The following is a 19,072-nucleotide window of genomic DNA, read 5'->3' on the forward strand; positions in this document are numbered from 1 at the left end:
GCTAACCTTTGAAATGAGGCACAGCAACATAGTCTCTAATGGGAACAAAGTTTCTAACTCTTTTCCCATAACAAACTCAATACCAAGTTATAAATGACTGGAAATTACCTCCAGGAATTCTCTATTTAAATGCGTTTGTGTGCACTCTTTCATAGTTTCATAGTTGGCAGGGTCGGAAGGGACCTGAGCAGATCATCAAGTCCGACCCCCTGCCACGGCAGGAAAGAGTACTGGGGTCAAACAACCCTGGCAAGGTGATTGTCTAGCCTTGTCTTAAAGATCCCCAGGGTAGGAGCCAGCACCACTTCACTTGGAAGTTGGTTTCAAATCCTAGCCGCCCTGACAGTGAAGTAGCGTCTCCTGATGTCTAATCTGAATCTACTCTTTGCCAGCTTGTGACCATTATTTCTAGTCACTCCTGGTAGTGCTCGGGGGAACAGGGACTCCCCCAATACCTGCTGGTCCCCTCTGACTAGTTTGTAACAGGCCACTAGATCCCCCCTCAGCCTTCTCTTGTGGAGGTTGAACAGGTTCAGGTCCCATCGCCTCTCTCATAGGGCCTGCCCTGCTGCCCCCTGATCATGCAAGCGGCCCTCCTCTGGACCCTCTCCATGCTGTCCACATTCCTCCTGAAGTGCGGCGCCCAGAACTGGACGCAGTACTCCAACTGCGGCCTGACCAGTGCCGCATAGAGGGGGAGGATCACCTCCTTGGACCTGCTTGAGATGTATTTGTGGATGCATGACAAAGTGCGGTTGGCCTTCCTGACTGCATCCCCACACTGCCGGCCCATGTTCCTCTTGGCATCAATGATGACTCCAAGATCCTTTTCTGCCTCTGTACTGACAAGTAGGGAGTTCCCCAGCCTGTAGATATGCTGCTGGTTCTTCCTCCCCAGGTGCATCACCTTGCACTTGTCAGTGTTGAATCCCATCCTATCCTCATCTGCCCACCCCTGTAACCCCTTTTGTAGCATGGTTCATTCTTGCCTACCTGGATGAGAAAATATATTCTTGCTGTAATTCTGTTTTAACTCACAGAGCTGTAGTTACCTGTAATATCTGTGGTATGATCACAGAATACAGCTTTTGTTCATATAGTGATTCATCATCGCATATGTATCAGTCCATCCACAATGTCACTCTGCCTGTTTTAATTAGAGGTATCAGATGCTCTTGACAGCAATTCCCAAGTACCATGTCTGAGACTGTCAACAGGAGGGTAGGGTGTTTACGAGGGGACCATTCTCCCTTGCTCAGCATACTGAGATTTCTGTGGCAAATCCCACAATTTGCACTGCAATTATCTAGACACTTGAAACTGGTGCACTTTTCCCCAGTTGGCATCTTTTAGTTGGCAGCTTTGAAAGAGACAGGGGAGAAGCAGGCATAGCTGCCAGTAACATGAGACTGTACATCTGATAAAGGTGGCATCACAGGAAGAGCTCTGTAACTGTCCCTATTGCCAAAGTGAATTTCAGAGGCCAGCCTCTTGAACTGTTCTAACTGCACTTGTTATACTTAATTTTGATTAAGGGGCTGTGTGGACAGAATAAACTAATCAGTGAAACTATTTCAGTCTCAAATCCAATTTATTGAACAATTAAGTAATACCAAAACTTCAAACAGGCTATGAAGATTAGATATCCTTACATAGGACATCCAAATGATGTGCATTGACTCAGCTAGTAAGGTGTTGTCATGGCACTGGTGGCCACAACTGCAGTAGCTGGGTGTTGTTTGCTTCTCCAGGTTTCCAAAGGTAAGCTTCTTTGGCTATTTGTAAGTTCTCACAAGTTTTTTTTTTCTATATGATTGACAAGCTTCCATATGTGGTTATGCCGCAGGTCCCCAGCAATCACACCTTCACACAAGCTGTCCCCATGTTACTTTGTTACCCACATTCTGTCTTTCAATTTTCTTATTGCTAACTATGTCACCTAAGTAAGTCATCTAAGTAGGTCAGCCCCACGCTGCTATGTGCTTATCCCACATCCAGCTCATGGCATTGGTTATGTCAAGGACTACATACCCATTGGAGGCATAATCTATGGCTCTCTGGACTGGCAGAATTCTGTATTTGACTTCCTGTGGTGTGTTGGTGCCTTAGGATACAAAACCTCCCCTATGAAAGAGATTATCCTAAACAGTGAGAGACCTGTTATTGCTCTCTAAAAAACAGACAAGAGCTAATGATGCCCATTTTCTGGAAAAGCCCTCTAGATAAGTCTACAATAAGAGATATTCCATGGAGGTGTCCTGAGTAAGGTCCTGCTGCATGTATGGTAAAGGAAGCCAGCATCATAGATATAAACATGGCAGTAAAAACTGCCTGTGGGTACTGATAAACTCCCTTTCCCGTTATTTCCCCACCCATATAAGGTCCCAAGGCTCTACAAACGTAATGCATATTATTATGGGGTACATGATACATCACATCATGTTGCCTGGCCAGGTAGAGTTAATCTGGAACAGCATGTACACAGCCCCTTTAACCACATTTATGGAAAAGTCAACAAAAGACAGAGAATACAAGTCTAATTGACCAGCAAGGTAGCAGGGTTCCAGGAACCTCTGAGATAGCAAGTAGTTCCCTGTGTTTCAGAAGATGGTAGGCCCTGAACTGTAAACAGCAAAACAACACAGAGAAAATTCTACCTATGGTTTTAATTTAGATTTCTAGAATGATTGTCCTAGTGGCAAATCAAATTTTACTAAGTGCAACAAACATACAGAAGCCAGTTTTAAAAGCTTCATGTTACTATCAGTAGCCACATACACAACTGTTAAATGTAAGAAACTGTTTTTCCTATATTCTCCATACTCACCTAAATTTCCCTCTCTTCAGTGTTTTGTTGCCTTGATTCTTTTCTCTGATTTCACTTATTTCCCCCAACTCTTTTCATACTGTCAGCTGATATCCCTGGCTCTTTATTTCATGTTTTGGTGTCTCCAGGCCTCTTTCTATTTTCATGTTCTGTCTTTCCTGAACCCACATTCAGTTCTTGCCAAGGTTCTTTTAATCATTTTCATTTGCACTCAGTTATACCTCTCACTCTCCTTTATTCTTCCTATTCAAACACCCGATCCACTCCTCCTTCCTTATCGGTCCTCTCTTACCTCTCTCAGCTCCATCTGTTGACAGTCAACTAACTTATGCATACAGATCCATCTGCCTCTAAACTCATTCACTCTCTTCTTTCCACTCACAAAAAAACTCACCTTCAAACAATTATCTATCCCTGTTTTCAGCTTTTCTGAGTGATTTCCTCATACAGCTGGAACACACTGATTGCTTCATATAGCATATGGGAAATTTAGATGTTGCATATCCATAGTCAGCTGGTTTTTATTCCATTTCAAAGTATTGCTTCCATATGGCAGGGACTTCCTGCACATTAAGTGCTCAGCAGTATGGGCAAGTATGCCTTTTTTCTTTATTCTCCTGCTATATCCTGCTATACTCCTGCTATACTGTGGGAACTTTCTCATGGCACATTGTGGGATACTTAGCAGAAGCCAGCTGGAAGCAAGTGCAATTCTGAGCTCTGAGATCAAGCTCGTGAACTCCCATAACTCCCCTCCAGCCATCCCAAGATCCATCTCTTTTCTGTCCAGTCAATGCCACTTCCAACATACCTACTGGGTAGCCTGGATGAATCCTGTGATGCTGATTTCAAAGAGACAGCAGCTTTTTGAGCTCTCTCCATCAAATAACTTCATTTCTTTGAATTATCTTCTGTACCACAGAGCAGCTTCCACAGCAGTGCCAACATTTAACCTACCTGTAGTTGTATTGGGAGGACAATGAAAAAGAAGAGACACCCATAGACCAGCTGTTTCTAGAGGAAGTTTTCTTGGATTAGCATCACTTGGTGTAGTGTAGCTTTTCAGTGCTGCATGAAACAATATTGGCCAATGGATTGTGTGGCAAACAGGATGACTAGCAGTGGCTGCAGAATTTCAGGATGACAAAAGGTACTATTCTGGAGGTCCACACAAAGCTCCCGAAGTGTCAGCATATGCACATGACATCAGTGCTAACTCCTGAAGAAGGAAGCTAAGAACTGGCCATAGTCAGTAGCTAACCAACTGGGTGCAGACTGGTGGATGGTTGTGGATGCTGCAATAGAGGTAAGCGCCAAGTGGTGCTGTTAAAAAGATTATGTCTTGGGGTGTCATTCTGTCATTGATGGCTTTCCAATCACAGGACTGTCATCGCATTGGCGCATTGGTAGATACTATATTTCTCCTTTCAAGTCTGGGCTCTGAGATCTAAAATAGAAAGGAGTAACTTTGGCCTACCTGACCATTGTGGCCGGTTTATATATATTCATATGTGGTGGGCTGGAAAGGTTCTTTTTCCTAGAACCTTTAGGAACCTGCTTTTCTTTTCTTTCCATGGTCACCACTATGGACAGTAATGATGTTTGTATTTCCCTTGCTATTCCGGGTGGGTCTATTTGTCCTCTTTTACCTTGGTTCCTGAAACATTTTTATGGGATAGTTGGAAAACTGAAAATAACTGTTTACAGCTGTAGAATGACAGAGAATTGTGCACTAAAAGTAAGATGGTGCTATTTCATGGCTTGGCTACAGGCTGCTGAGAAATACCTGCCTCAAATTACAACCACAGGCCATGTGTTTCTCTACATCTGTGAGAGTAACAAAGAGTCTCTCTGACATGTACAAGGTAAAGTTTCATACGGAGTCATAATAAGTAGCAAAGAGGTCCTGAAATTGTTCAAGTCCTAAAAGAGAGGCCTCTGGGTAATAGGACCTCTACACCCCAACTTTTCTAGTGAAACAAGGAAAGATGGGAGAAACCAAGACCCAAAGGAGTTTTTTGCAGGAGGAAGAGTCAAATCTGCTGCATCTGGGTTTTGGAGAGCACTTATAAACTGGGCTGTTCCAGTTAGAAGTGGATTGTTGTTAGAAACTGTTCTTCTCAGTTCTTTGAAGGATTACTCCAAACGTAAGTACTGGTTGTTCTACTTGGCTGAGTAAGGAGCCTGAGGGGATTTTAGGAAGGAATTGTATTTTCTATTTTAAAAATAAACTAGCTGGTGTCTCCTAAAAAATGTTTTGTTTTCTCTTTGAGTGACCTTGTGATTTGTGAGAACTTTGAATCAAGTCTTGGCCAGACTCCTACAGAAGAACTTGGTTACATTCACAAGCACTCTGTCTGTCCAACTCAGTCTTTATTAATGTTTGGAATGGTAATATTCTTGAGCAAACAATATGGTCCTGTACCTCCTTCAGTCCTCAAAGCTATTCAGCCATTTTATTTGTACTTTGAAGAAGGATGATGAAGGGACTTGCTATTTTTTTGGCCTTCCTGTAACTAACAAACACTGAAGAGAATACTGAATTCAGCTCTGGGTATAGTTACCTCTGGCCCCATGACTGGCTAAATATACTAACAAGATTGTCTGTCAGCAGGGAGGCGAAAAAGGATCTTGGAGTCATCATCGACTCCAAGATGAACATGGGCCGGCAGTGTGGGGATGCAGTCAGGAAGGCCAACCGTACCTTGTCATGCATCCACAGATGCCTCTTAAGCAGGTCCAAGGAGGTGATCCTCCCACTCTATGCGGCACTGGTCAGGCCACAGCTGGAGTACTGCATCCAGTTCTGGACACCACACTTCAAGAGGGATGTGGGCAACATGGAGAGGGTCCAGTAGAGGGCCACTCGCATGTTCAGGGGGCAGCAGGGCAGGCCCTATGAGGAGAAGAGGCTAAGGGACCTGAACCTGTTCAGCCTCCACAAGAGAAGGCTGGGGGGGGATCTAGTAGCCTGTTACAAACTAGTCAGAGGGGACTGGCAGGCACTGGGGGAGTCCCTGTTCCCCCGAGCACTGCCAGGAGTGACCAGAAATAACGGTCACAAGCTGGCAGAGCGTAGGTTTAGGCTAGATATCAGGAGGCGCTACTTCACTGTCAGGGCAGCTAGGATCTGGAACCAACCTCCAAGAGAAGTGGTGCTGGCTCCTACCCTGGGGGTCTTTAAGAGGGGGCTAGATGTACATCTTGCTGGGGTCATATGACCCCAGTACTCTTTCCTGCCATGGCAGGGGGTTGGACTAGATGATCTACTCAGGTCCCTTCTGACCCTAGAAACTATGAAGATAGGTTAACCAAATTAGATGTTGAACACATGCTGAGGCTGTCATTAAAAGTGCATTAGAAAGAAGCATCTCAACTTACTTTTAATCAGGATTGTCTTTCTTTGCAAGAAGTATATAAATATACTACCTTTTGTATCAGGGGTGCTGCTTGTAGTCATATTGGTCTAAGGACATAGGCAGACAAGTTTATCTGCCTGAACCCGAAAGCTTGCAAAGAACTTTCTCAACAATTTTAGTTGGTTTAATAAAATATATCAGACTTACCCAAAGAACCTTGTCTACCTTTTGTATCTCAGCTACTATGGGTGACAAGCATACATGCTTAGTTCCTGAAGCTAACACTGGGTCTTATGAAATGTGGGTGACCTGCAACTTAAAAGAATGGGGGCAGATCTTCAGCTAGCATAACTGGCTTCAGGAGAATCACTGTGCGGATTTAATCTCAGCTGAAGACCTGACCAATAGAGGCAAATAATGGATTGTAAAAGAGTAAACATGCTTTTTCCTGGTTTCCCAGTGAGGGTTGATCTTAAGGAAGACCCCCCTTGCTTTTCCTTAAAAAAAGGAAGTGTGATAGTGAAGGATAAAACCAAAACATAACTTCTTTCTCTGCAAAATATTTTAATGTTTTTTTTTCCCCCCACAAGAACACCATACTAGCATCAGTATTTTAAGACTTAAGATTACATGTATATTATTTGTTTTCCTTTTTTTTTGTTTTCAACTTCCAGAAACATAGTGATGTACTGCTAGTTGAGATAAAACTGTAAACATAGTTAAAAACCCTGTATATGAATAGGAGATATGCAAGTTTTTTTCCAGTATATTTGTTCATCACAAAGGTGAATATTTGCCAAAGGCTTGTAAAAGAGAAAAATCCAAAAAACCCAAAAATATAAGCAGAGCAACAAGAAGAGAAAAACAAGAAACGTTGATCATATTCTAGATCAGCAGTTACTGTATACTGGCAGATGTAGTCAAATGCGAGCTCATCTCAAACCCAACACCTGGTAAGTAAGTGTGACTACGTAATTTTAAGTAAAATGAGGTGGAGTATGTTGGATCCTGGCCATATATGCACTGGTCACAAAAAGCTGCTTATGAGAAGTAGGTGAGAGAACAGCCACTTCTACAACCATGCTCCTCTCGTAACCAATTAGACTTCTTTCTGGGACTCCCTATCAGCTGCGTCTCACATGCCATCCAGTCCTAGGGAGAATACAAACACTATTTGCCAATAAACCGTGACCTGCACGATTTTCATAAGCTGTAACTTGCAGCCACTTCACACCTATATATAGCCAGCTATCCTGTTGGATTAGAGTTGTACCCAGTGCCTGTATGAGGCTTCCACATTTTAATAGTTTATAGATAGTGCTACTATTGACATATCTACAAGTCTTGGTCCATAGTAGCAGCCTACAGAATATAGGGTTTAACCCTACTGCAACTCTGGTCAGGATGGCAACAACTCTCTCCAGTCTCCTAATAGAGACTTGAAAAAGGGATGCTAGTTTTCTCTAAAGAGAAAGCTAGCAACACGGGCATCATGAATTAATAATCTGGTATTGTATTCTGATAATTTGTAGTGGCTGACAGGTGGACAACTACTATCTACTATTTATAAACGGTATAATCTTAACCCTGGAGAATCGTGAAAACACAAGACATTTTCACTTAGTATAAATACTAAGAAGTGCACCAAAGCTAAGATGTAATTGTTTACAGTAGTAACAGCTGTCTGCAGCTACTTAAGGCACAAACAAGCTTCTTGTTTCTCAGGGATAGTTCAAGAAAGATACATCAGAATTGTATCAAATGCATCTAGGAAACTCTCTTGAGAACATTAGCTTCAGATGGTCTCTGGAAAGCTTCCACTGTTGCTTCCAACTAGATGTTTAATACATGCAAACTTACTCAGGTTATGACTGCACTTAGAGGGACACATACAACGTTCATGTATATCTTTGAAACTCCATCTAGGAAGGGTACTAAACTATTATATATGTGAATTAACTTTGTCAGAAAAAAGCAGTACCCACCCTTCAAATTATACTTGGCTGCTGAATTCAATAGCCTGAATAAACAAGTACAAAATGCAAATGTCTGGTGTGCAAGGTTTAAGGCAAGTGCCTTTTAACAGAATTCTTAAAAATCTTTAATTGAGTATGTTGAAGTGTTTTGTCATGTACTCTGCCTCATTGCCACACCTCATCTTATGGTATAATTTTTTTGCTTCTTAGTGTTTCTGCAGCCTTGTGGTCTCTAACCTTTGTGGAAGATGGAAGAAGAAAAAGAAACCGGTCAGAGTAGATTGATGGATAGCACTAACCAAAGACAAGTGCAACACTGAAGAAAAGAGAATGAAGCTCTAGTAGTGAACTGCTAGAAGCTGACTGGCGTTAAGTGCTCTGATTTGGAAGGAAAGCTTTTACAAGTAGAAAGGTCCGCTAGTAACTGCTACCACCCAATGGGAGGGGAAGGGGCATCTACTATGAACTTTTTTTGTACTTTTTTTTGTATTATTACACTGCTTATGATGCTAAATAAATAGACTAGAGGAAAACTAGTTTTGGTCTCCAGTGATTCCACCCAGAAAGAACTGTGCAGTTACACAAAAGAGGTTCTGTTTCAATTATTCACTTGGGGCATCCAAGGAGCTCTTCACCTGAGACTTAGCATTTAATGATGTGCAAGGAGTTGCTTGGTAAGAGTGCACTGAGTCTCACTGCAAATGCATTCTGATAGTCCACAACCCAAATAGCTAAGAGGAGGATCCATTTTCTGAGGTATGAAGATGAAGTATGTTAGCACAGATTCTTCTTGTCCAGTCTGTTATTCCTGTCTCTTAGATGGTGGCTTATATTCTAGCAGCTTATAGAGGGAAGCTATCCCAAAAGCTGCAGTTTGGAAGAACCACTGAAGCTGAGTTGGGCCATGAGTGATGCCTTTAGTCCTACAGCAAAGCAAGGAAAAAATAGGATTTTCATAACAGAGCATTAACTTGATAAGAGAAGGAACTCTGACAGGGTTCCAAGACTTGATTACACTGTGTATTTTATTTCAACAAAACCTTGGGATAATTGCTAAGACAGTCCCAATACCTTTAATAAAGGATTCAGCAGACATTGGTGGTAACTTTCATTAAAATTATTTGAAAGATAGTGTCAAGTTAACTTTGAGTTCTACCTATTCAGGTACCATTTCCTATAACTATATCCCAGTGCTTTTTTTTGCATTCTAGTGTTCTCAAACACTCAGAAAAAGTGATTTAGAACAGGCAGCATAAAAAGGTACTGGCATGTTCTGATACAGGAGTTTCAGGGGTAATGAGTTAAAAATCTGAACAACAGAAGCCTGTTACTGAAACAGGAAACTTTTCCACATGCAAATCAAAAGTTCCATGTGAAGTTATGTTTCTGTGGTAACACTTACTTAGACTAATTCCTCTGAGCATTTTTTAAAAATGTATGAATAAGGGATTTCTAGCTATTACCTTTCACGTAAAGAACCAGTGGTAGGCTCTCTCAGTATCAGACCAGTGTAGCAGTACATAAAGCAGGTCCATTAAGGCTCCATCCAAGTAGCTTTGTAACCTGTCTGAATCATTTATTTAGCTTATGCCATGTGTACTGTCACTTCTAGAGTAAGTACTAGGCAAAATCTAAAATGTAAGACATAATACTAATCTAAGCTACATCCTTTTCTACAATCTTACTCTAAATGAATAGCTAAGAAGCTGATCTCTGAAGGGGCAGAGGTGGCTGTTATTTTCTTCGGTGTCTTTGCCCAGCAAAGGGGGGAGAAACAAAACACAGAAGAACTTGCACCAGCCTGCAACAGGTCTGTAGGCACGAGGCCAGGCGGCACAGCTTGGTGTAGGTTCTGAAAGCCACTGTTTTCACCTATTGGTGTCTGCTTGTTGGAGGCAGGAGGAATAATGAACAATGGGAACATGACCCATTTCCTCTGGAAATCAACTTGCACAGCAGCAGACACCTCTTTCAAAAGGAAATATGCCCCCTAAGATGCTGTATTTCTAGGATTCCAGTACATTGTTGGTACACTACCACAGTGTCAATAAAACTTATATAGTTTTGTTCCTAAAGACTGACACTTAGGGTGCATCCCCATGAGCAGGAATGAGTTTCCCTGGAGAAAAGTAAGTAGCAGCATGCCTTGGGCCACTGCTACTTGTCACCAGGGAACGCCTGTACCACACGCACACTGGTGTGCGGCTTGTTATCCCAGGTAAGATAGGGGAGTCTGAGGTCAGCAATTGTGTGGGCCCTGGCAGCCTTACCTGGAGGCCTCTGGGACTTGCAGTTGTGGTGATCCTGCAGTAGGGAGTCTGGCCAGCAGCTGGAATGCAGCTCCAGCTGGCCAGGTTCCGGTTTTGGGTAGTACATGCTACTGCCACATGCACCACCCCATTTTTTTAGGCATGGGTTTTTTGACCCTGGGATTTTACTTATTTATGTATTTTTAGGGTCAACTCCACCCCATGCTGAAGAGTAGTAGAGTGGGGAATGGCTGCATGTACAGCATGTGTGATGCGTGGTGCCACAAATGGGTCTGCAACACTACACACTACACATCCACGCTCGTCTGGACACTGCCTCAGTGTCCCCTAAAATAATTCTTCCTGCCCTTCAGTGTGGTTGTAAATAAAATAATAATTCCATCAACAAATCTGTTCACTTTCTCAGGAAGCTGCACCACGTGAAAAAGTTCATTAACCAGATCAGGTGTTTTCCTATTCCTATTGTAAAACATTAAGTGTAATATGAAGTTCTATTTACACACACAAATTTTGCCACCTCTGCCCCTTCAGAGATCAGCTTCTTGGCTATTCATTTAGAGTAAGATTGTAGAAAAGGATGTAGCTTAGATTAGTATTATGTCTTACATTTTAGATTTTGCCTAGTACTTACTCTAGAAGTGACAGTACACATGGCATAAGCTAAATAAATGATTCAGACAGGTTACAAAGCTACTTGGATGGAGCCTTAATGGACTTGCTTTATGTACTGCTACACTGGTCTGATACTGAGAGAGCCTACCACTGGTTCTTTACGTGAAAGGTAATAGCTAGAAATTCCTTATTCGTACATACTTAGAGCACCCTCTACTGACCCCAGTTAAAATATTACAGTAGCTTAAATTCTTAGGCCCATCTAGAGTAGAACAGGCATGTGGCAAATGTTAGCTAATACATGCTAAAGTGCTCTAAGACTCCCCTTTTTGCTTAATAAAGTAAACTATATATCAAATATATTTTATTTCAGCTAAGGGTATCCTGTATGTATATAAAAACCTTACTTGCATAATTTGACACTGTACAAGGCTTCTGCTCCATGAAGTCCCCAGGCAAGCCAAAACCTGATGATAAAGGAATGAAAATTTGCTTTAGCTGTAGAAGACGAGGACCACATTGTATCCATAAATCACTGTGTATAGCATGGAGAGATGTTGAAAAAGCATAAACTATAACTTCTTGCTTTATTAACTAAAGAAGGGAGATTCATTCTAAGATTAGGCTGCATATAAAGCTTCCTAACCTGAATAAACTAGGGGCACTCAACCTACAGAATGAAGTGATCTGACCTGCAGGGTTCCCTATGGGTCTGGAAATTTGGTGGGAGAGCAGCAGCAATTAACACCATCACAGCTCCCTTACTGCCAGATTTCCAAACCCAGCATGCCAGGACAGGGCCCAAGGACCAGTTCCCACCTGTGAACCAACCTGGCATCACTCATCCAGCCCAAGGGGCAAAAAGACTGGTACCACTGGTCTAAACAGAAACTAAATGCATACAGGAAGTTAAGAAGCAACTGAAATTTTCACTGTTTCAGCTGGCATTCACCTAAAAGTTCTCATGTGTTTTCTAAAATGGCAGATAGTGGTGCAAAAACCATGTGCTTTAGTAACCTGACTGCCAGCTAAGCCATACAAGTTAGCCCTGTACACTGAGCAAACTTCATAGATTTCACAGACATTAGGGATGGAAGGGACCTTTAGCCCTATACAGGCAACCCCTGCTTAATACAGTTTCAGTTAGAGCTATTTCACTGTAGCACTAATTTAAAATTCATACCTTATTCCATTGAGCACTCAGCCAGTTTCACTATAGCACTCAGTGGAACCAGTGAGTTTTGGCAGGCAGGCGGAGAGAAGCAGCAGCAGCAGCAAAAAGCAGCGAGTGGGTGGGTGTGAGCATGGAGGCTGTACTGGTGCCCCAGGGCTGGCAGGGGCCCAGGGCAGGGCGATGTGGTGGGGAGAAGTGGCAGCAGCGGCAAGTGAGGGGCGAGAGCGAGGGCAGGGCCAGCACCCAAGGCCAGCATGTGGTGCTAGAGTGGCTGGTGGGCAGAAGCGGCTGTGGCAAAAGTGGTGAGTGGCAGTGAGTGGGTGGGCAGCCAGGCTTGAGCAAGGGGTGGCCCTGAGTATGGGGCCCAGGGCCAGTGAGGGCAAGACAAATTATATTTAATCACATTAATTTCTATGGGAAATTGTGTTTTGCTTAGTGCGGTTCCACTTAATGCTTCTTTTGTTTGGCAATTAAAGATGTCACCGCCCACCCCAGCCAAGGCAGTCAAAAACAGTGTTCAAACAGACATGTTAATATTTCTTAAAGCAGGGCTGGCCAACCTGCATGTTACAGGTGGCATAGATAGCCTGCTGTGTGTGCAGCATGTAGCTGATGGGGAGGTTGGGACATGCAGCACAGCAAAAGCTAAGGCAGGGAGCAGAAAGCAGAACAGCTGACTAGGCAGGGGAAGGGGAAGGGGAGCAGAACAGCATTTAGAGGGTAGAGGTCTGAACTGTGTAGAGTAAGAAAAGAAAAGGAGAAAGGCCAAAAAGGTAGGCCTCCACTGTCTTAAAGGATTTAAAAAGTTCAGAGGGAAAAAAAAAATCCAACACGTACAAACTATCTTAAGTTGTGATGTGTTAATAGATGTGCACTTGTGATGTTTGGATTTTTGTGTAGCCTAGGAGCACTCAGAGCATATTTTGTTCAACTAAACAATGTAGGCTTGCTTCAATTAAGTGCTGTAGATGATAACACAGCAATTACCTTCTGAAAGGGCTCCAAATTTTGGGGGGCCTTAGACTATGCTAATTTAATTTCACTGTGTACCAAGTCAGAATTTAGTGTTGATGCACATCGCCAGTTTCCATGATACAAGTGAATCTTGTGACCATGTTACAGAAATTCCCTGAAACAAGTTTGTGTACTGAAGGAATGCCTCATGTGTACAGAAACCTAACCGCAAAAAGATTCTATAAACAGCATTTTGATTTTACAGCTGTTGACCACATTGTTTTCAGTACAGAGTAAGCCTTAGAGCAAGTGTAGTGCCAAGACACTCTTTTTATTTCTAAAGGGTTGAAAAGGGAAGTTAACAACATTTTCCTGAAGTATCTAGAGACCCACCTAATGTTTCCAGGGTAATAAACTTTTAAGAGGTCCTGGAGAAATAAAATCTTTCTAAGTACTATAGTAGTGTTGGTGGTGGCAGCCCTTCAAGATAACAAAAGCAATCATCACGAAGTTAGGCAATATGGAGTATTAAGAACCAAGGTACTCTGAGAGCAGTAGGGAAAGGAGAAAAAAAAATAATAATCAGAGTAGCAACGAAATTTTAGCTTGCTGAAGATACCTTACCCATAATACAGCAAGTTGTGGTGATTGTCAACTAAATATTTAGTAAGATGGCCCAATGGTCCCAGGCTTTCATATGGTATTTTTGTAGGTGAAAAAACTGCACACTAAAAGAGAAACACAATTAAGTTACCCTCACTTTTAAAAAAGAAACCATTTAACTCAGGACTTGAGATTTTGCTCTTCTTTATCCATCATTCCTGAAATGTTTGCTATTTAACTGAGCTAGAATCAACTATACAGGTTAAGTATTTAGCTTGCTTGTTGCTCCCTCATCCAAAATATCACCTCTTCATAAGGCTACTACCATTTTCATAGATTTGATAGATTTCATAGCCATTAGGGCTGGAAGGGACCTCGGAAGATCGAGTCCAGCCCCCTGCCCAAAGGGCAGGAAGTCACCTGGGGTCATAGGACCCCAGCAAGATAACCATCCAATTTTTTCTTGAAGGCGTTCAATGTAGGTGCTTGAACCACCTCTGATGGCAGGCTGTTCCAGACCTTGGGGGCTCAGACAGTAAAGAAATTCTTCCTTATGTCCAGCCTGAAATGGTCTTGCAGTAGTTTATGACCGTTCAACCTCCTCATCCCTTGAGCGCTCTGGTGAACAAAAGTTCCCCCAGATACTGATGGTCATCCCTGATAAAAACTTACAGGTGGCCATTAGATCACCACTGAGCCTGCGCTTTTCCAGGCTAAAGAGCCTCATGGCTCTCAGCCTGTCGTCGTAAGGTCTGTTTTCCTGACCTCTGATCATGCACGTGGCTCTTCTCTGGACTTTAAGAGGATAAAGTCAAGCTCTTGGCCTGCAAAACCCAACCTAAGAAAAATTTAAAATTATGCATATTTTTGCTACATCAACCAGGAGTAAGGGCTAGTAAGTGTAAAGAGTGGTTGATGCATCAAACAAGCACCTTTACTTTTGTAAGTGGCATTTTTAAAGACCAGAAACATGCATGACTGATGGGTAAAATTATTTAAACTGAGATCTTCAGAGACCACATTAAGTAATCCTAGAAGAAAGAAGGAACGGCACAGATGGCACTGTGGAAGCTGCAACTTCATGCGTATGTTGCAGCGTGTATGTATTTTTAAGGACACATCTTAAAGTGGAATTGGAGTCACGGAGGATATGACAGAAGGGCATTAAGAGTGCTGAGCTGCGGAAGATGCTCAAACAAGAAAATGGTTACATTGGGGAAATCTATTAAAGAATATGTTGAAACTTCTCTCATCTGTTTATCTGTGACAATTCTGCATGTTAGTTGTGAAAGAATCTGCCAATTTATCAAAAGGTGCAGGCATGAAGTCATCTTTGAACCCAGATTTCACAATAGTTGCCTATTTTAATTAAACAGTGTGACGGGCGTTAACTTCATACAACTAATTTAAGTCATGTGGCAACTTCTGGGGCCTGGCTTTGCTAATACACCCTTCTGCCTCTACTTCCCCAATGTGGAAACTTTTAAGGTAAGAAAATCATACCTGGCTGTTTGCAAATTCAAATACTGGATGACAGATACAATCACAGAAAAGTAGGACTGGAAGGGACCTCAGGAGACCGTATAGTCCAACCCCCTACTCAAGGCAGGCCTACCCACTCTAGATGGGTGTCCATCTAACCTGGTCTCAACCTGCCAAGGATGAAGCTTACCTAGAGAGACTGTATAACCTGCTCCAAGGCTCAGTCCCCCACCTAGCGAGAAAGTTCTTCCTAACAGCCCTTTGCTGCAATTTAAGACCACTGCTCCCTCTGCTGTCCCCAGCAGCCACAGAGAACAGGCTATTATTGCTCTGCAGGTCTACTCTTCAAGTACTTCAAAGCTGTCACCACATCCCTTCCCACTCTTCTCTACTCAAACTAAATATCCCCGGCTCTTTCAGCTTTCCCTCCTACATCATGTGTCCCGGACTTCTGCTGCCATCTTTCTCGGCAGGCTGCAGCACCGCTTTTTAGCTTTTCTCCATTCGCAGACCCGTTAAGAAGTACAGAACGGAGGTGCGGACCCGTCCGAATGGGCAGCAGGGTGTGCACCTACTTCTGCTTGTCAGAGTCATCTCCCGCCAACCCCGGAGCACGACGGGGCCCCGCCGGCACGGCACGGCACGGCCTCCCTCCCCGCCGGGGCTTGCACGCAGCCGCGGCCCTGGCTCTCCTCTGCGCCAGGCCCGTGCCCGGCTCCTGTCCGCCCAGCGCCCGTCCTAGCCCAGAAGCCGCCGCCGCCGCTTACCGCCAAGAAGCCGAAGGAGACTACGACGAGGGCCATGGGCAGGCCGCTCGTGCGCTGGAAGTAGCGGCTGGAGTCCACCGCGCGCTCGCCCCTGCCCGCCATCGCGCCGCGTCTCTGTCCCGGTGCCGGTGCCGGTGCCGGTGCCAGAGCGGGGGCGGCCCGCGCTGTACTACGTCCTCGCAGGGGGGCGAGAACGGCGGCCGGGAGGAGTCGTAGCCCCACCCTCGCCCCGCGTATGGGGCGGAGCTGAGCAGAGCACTTGGACTCGTAGCACAAGCCGGGGGCGGGGCGTGCCGGAGCGCGGAGAGCAGAGCGCGCTGCGGGGGCGGCCCCCTGCCCAGGGCGCTGAGAAGCGCGGGCGCCTGCGCCCCTTCCTCGCCGGCGGAAGGGCTTTTGTGCGAGCTGGAGGCTGCAGCTGCCCCAAGCAACCCTGAATTCTCATCTTCCCTGTACCTGGGCCGCCACAGCTGCGACAACACTGTCGCCCTATTAGAAATGTGTTCAGGCAGGAAGGTTTATGGAGAAGGGGTCTCACAGGTGACTTGCACTGTGCTCTTCCCCCAACACAGACAGCCCCCCCAGGATGCTGGGTGATCTGCCTTCCTGCATGGGAAGAAAAACCTGCAGCATCCTTATAGGCTCGGCAGTGCTACGTTGGCTAGCGCTACGGAAGAAAGAGACTTGGGGGTCATCAGTGACCACAAGATGAACAATGCCATGCTGCAGCTAGTAAAGCCACCAAAATGCTGGCTTGCATCCATAGATGCTTCTCAAGCAAATCCCGAGACGTCATTCTCCCCTTGTACTCGGCCTTGGTGAGGCCGCAGCTGGAGTACTGCATCCAGTTTTGGGCCCCACAATTCAAAAAGGATGTGGAGAAGCTTGAGAGAGTCCAGAGGAGAGCCACGCGCATGATCAGAGGTCAGGAAAACAGACCTTATGACGACAGGCTGAGAGCCATGGGACTCTTTAGCCTGGAAAAGCACAGGCTTAGGGGCGATCTGATGGCCACCTATAAGTTTATCAGGGGTGACCACCAGGATCTGGGGGAACGTTTGTTCACCAGAGCGCCCCAAGGGATGATGAGGTTGAACGGCTATAAACTACTGCAAGACCATTTCAGGCTGGACATAAGGAAGAATTTCTTTACTGTCCGAGCCCCGAGGTCTGGAACAGCCTGCCAGCGGAGGTGGCTCAAGCACCTACATTGAACACCTTCAAGAGTAAATTGGATGCTTATCTTGCTGGGATCCTATGACCCCAGCTGACTTCCTGCCCTTTGGGCAGGGGGCTGGACTCAAAGATCTTCCGAGGTCCCTTCCAGCCCTAATGTCTATGAAATCTATGAAATCCTGCTGGTCGTACATTTATGTTTTATTACACCATGGGATAGCAAATGGGAGAGACTTTGTGGGTGATATCTAGCCTGTGATAGGTTTTATTATAATCTACTGTGTCTTGCCTAATATTTTTGAGTGATGCAGTTTCTATGCATCATGTAATTTCTGTGCACCTGTGATTTCTGTTGTGTCATGTAAAAGACATTACAGGACTGCCTAATACAATCTTTGTGCCAGGCAGTTTTTTTGTATATGTACAGCAGATTTTTTTTTCTTTCTTCATTTTACCTCATCACTCCCAGGTATGCCTTTTTGTATTACTGTACTCTAACACCTCACTTCTGTGTCCTGGGCTGACCTTCATCCACACTAAAGGATATTTCTGCATTCTGTATGACTACCTCCACCTGCCATCCATGCTGCACACATAATTGGAGGCGCAGGTTGGAAAGCACTAGTAATACTTAAAAGTAGCAGTTGTAATAACCTGATGTTTTGCCTTTTGATAAGAAACATTGTATAATCAGCTATGTAGTGATAAAAGTTATAATTCAGAGATGGTTCCTAATTTAGAAGCATGGGGAACTGGGTGATGGTCCCTCAGTTGGGGAGGAGCTGGTAATTAGGGAGGCTACAGAAGCTTGTTAACTACTCCACAATAAACCTTGCTGTTTAGCTCTCTTTCATGCCTGATTCATTGAACCTAACCATCACTACAAGCTGGACTCCTACTGAAATGATAAGTGTGTTTTTGTTAACTCAGTATGATAAAAGGGGATATACATGTCATGTTTTAGTTGTCGTAAAGATAAAAGTAAAGTTTAGAGTGGTTTGGGAAGGTGTCAGGACCAAGAACAAAAGGGTTCATGGACAGTTCCCCTTACCAGGCCTGCTAGTCTGGTAAAATAGCTTACTTTACTTAGTATGTTCTACAGCCTGATTTATTGCTAAATTGTTATTATTGAGGTATTCTAATAAATAGTTAAGTTCACTTGGTTCTCTCTCTCTCTCTGCTGCACTGTTGACTTTGACCTTTATGGGGAAGGGGAGGGGATTCTAACACAGACTGGGGAAAAACTAATCGTTCCCCTCTGGTACTGGTGAGATTCTAAAGAAAAGCTAATGCAGCTCACACTAAGGCAATTTGTATACCTCACAACCCAATACATGTAAAAAAAAAAAACTACTGAGATTTTCTTCCGCATAGCTTGCTTTTTTCCACCCAAAGGGAGAATGTGGGCCTGTATGACATTTAAATTCATGGTCTATGAGCATGTTTTCCTCTCCGCCTTTACCTGCTTCTAGATTAAATATAAGTAAAACCACAATCTTATGAACCTCTAATTATACAAAACTCGTTAATATCTAGGTTCTAAAAATTCATAAAATGCATTAATTTGACTCTAGTTTTGTATATATTTTCAGGAGTCCTCAATATTAGAATCATCATTAGAGGCTTTAATTTTACTTCAGGGATAAAGCCACTCACTTGGCCCTTCTATCATTTTTATTCTCCTGTCCAAATTGCTTCTAGTTTGAATCCTAGAAATGGAGGACTGGAAGGAACCTCAAGAGGTTGAGTTTATCCCCATTCTTATAAACAGGTATGTCTAGACCATGCATGTCAAACTCATGGGGCTTCTTGCAGGTTGGATCCAAACCCTGGGACTCTTCCATGGTCTGTATCTTCCCACCACCTTTGCAATTA

The 19,072-nt window shown here is 43.9% G+C and overlaps 1 protein-coding gene across 1 annotated transcript; it reads right to left on the reverse strand.

Moving 5' to 3' along the window:
• Positions 1 to 6,730: 6,730 nt before the first annotated feature.
• Positions 6,731 to 16,288, reverse strand: TMEM254 (transmembrane protein 254). Its single transcript, XM_090058225.1, has 4 exons — positions 16,025 to 16,288; positions 13,797 to 13,900; positions 11,452 to 11,511; positions 6,731 to 9,085 (listed from the first exon to the last, which is right to left on the reverse strand). Exons 1-4 carry the CDS (start codon positions 16,124 to 16,126, stop codon positions 8,965 to 8,967), a joined length of 387 nt encoding a protein of 128 aa, XP_089914351.1. The 5' UTR covers positions 16,127 to 16,288; the 3' UTR covers positions 6,731 to 8,964.
• Positions 16,289 to 19,072: the final 2,784 nt, after the last annotated feature.

This window comes from Crocodylus siamensis, chromosome 7 (assembly GCF_052110815.1).
Source record: "Crocodylus siamensis isolate JL-2025a chromosome 7, ASM5211081v1, whole genome shotgun sequence".
NCBI lineage: Eukaryota > Metazoa > Chordata > Crocodylia > Crocodylidae > Crocodylus > Crocodylus siamensis.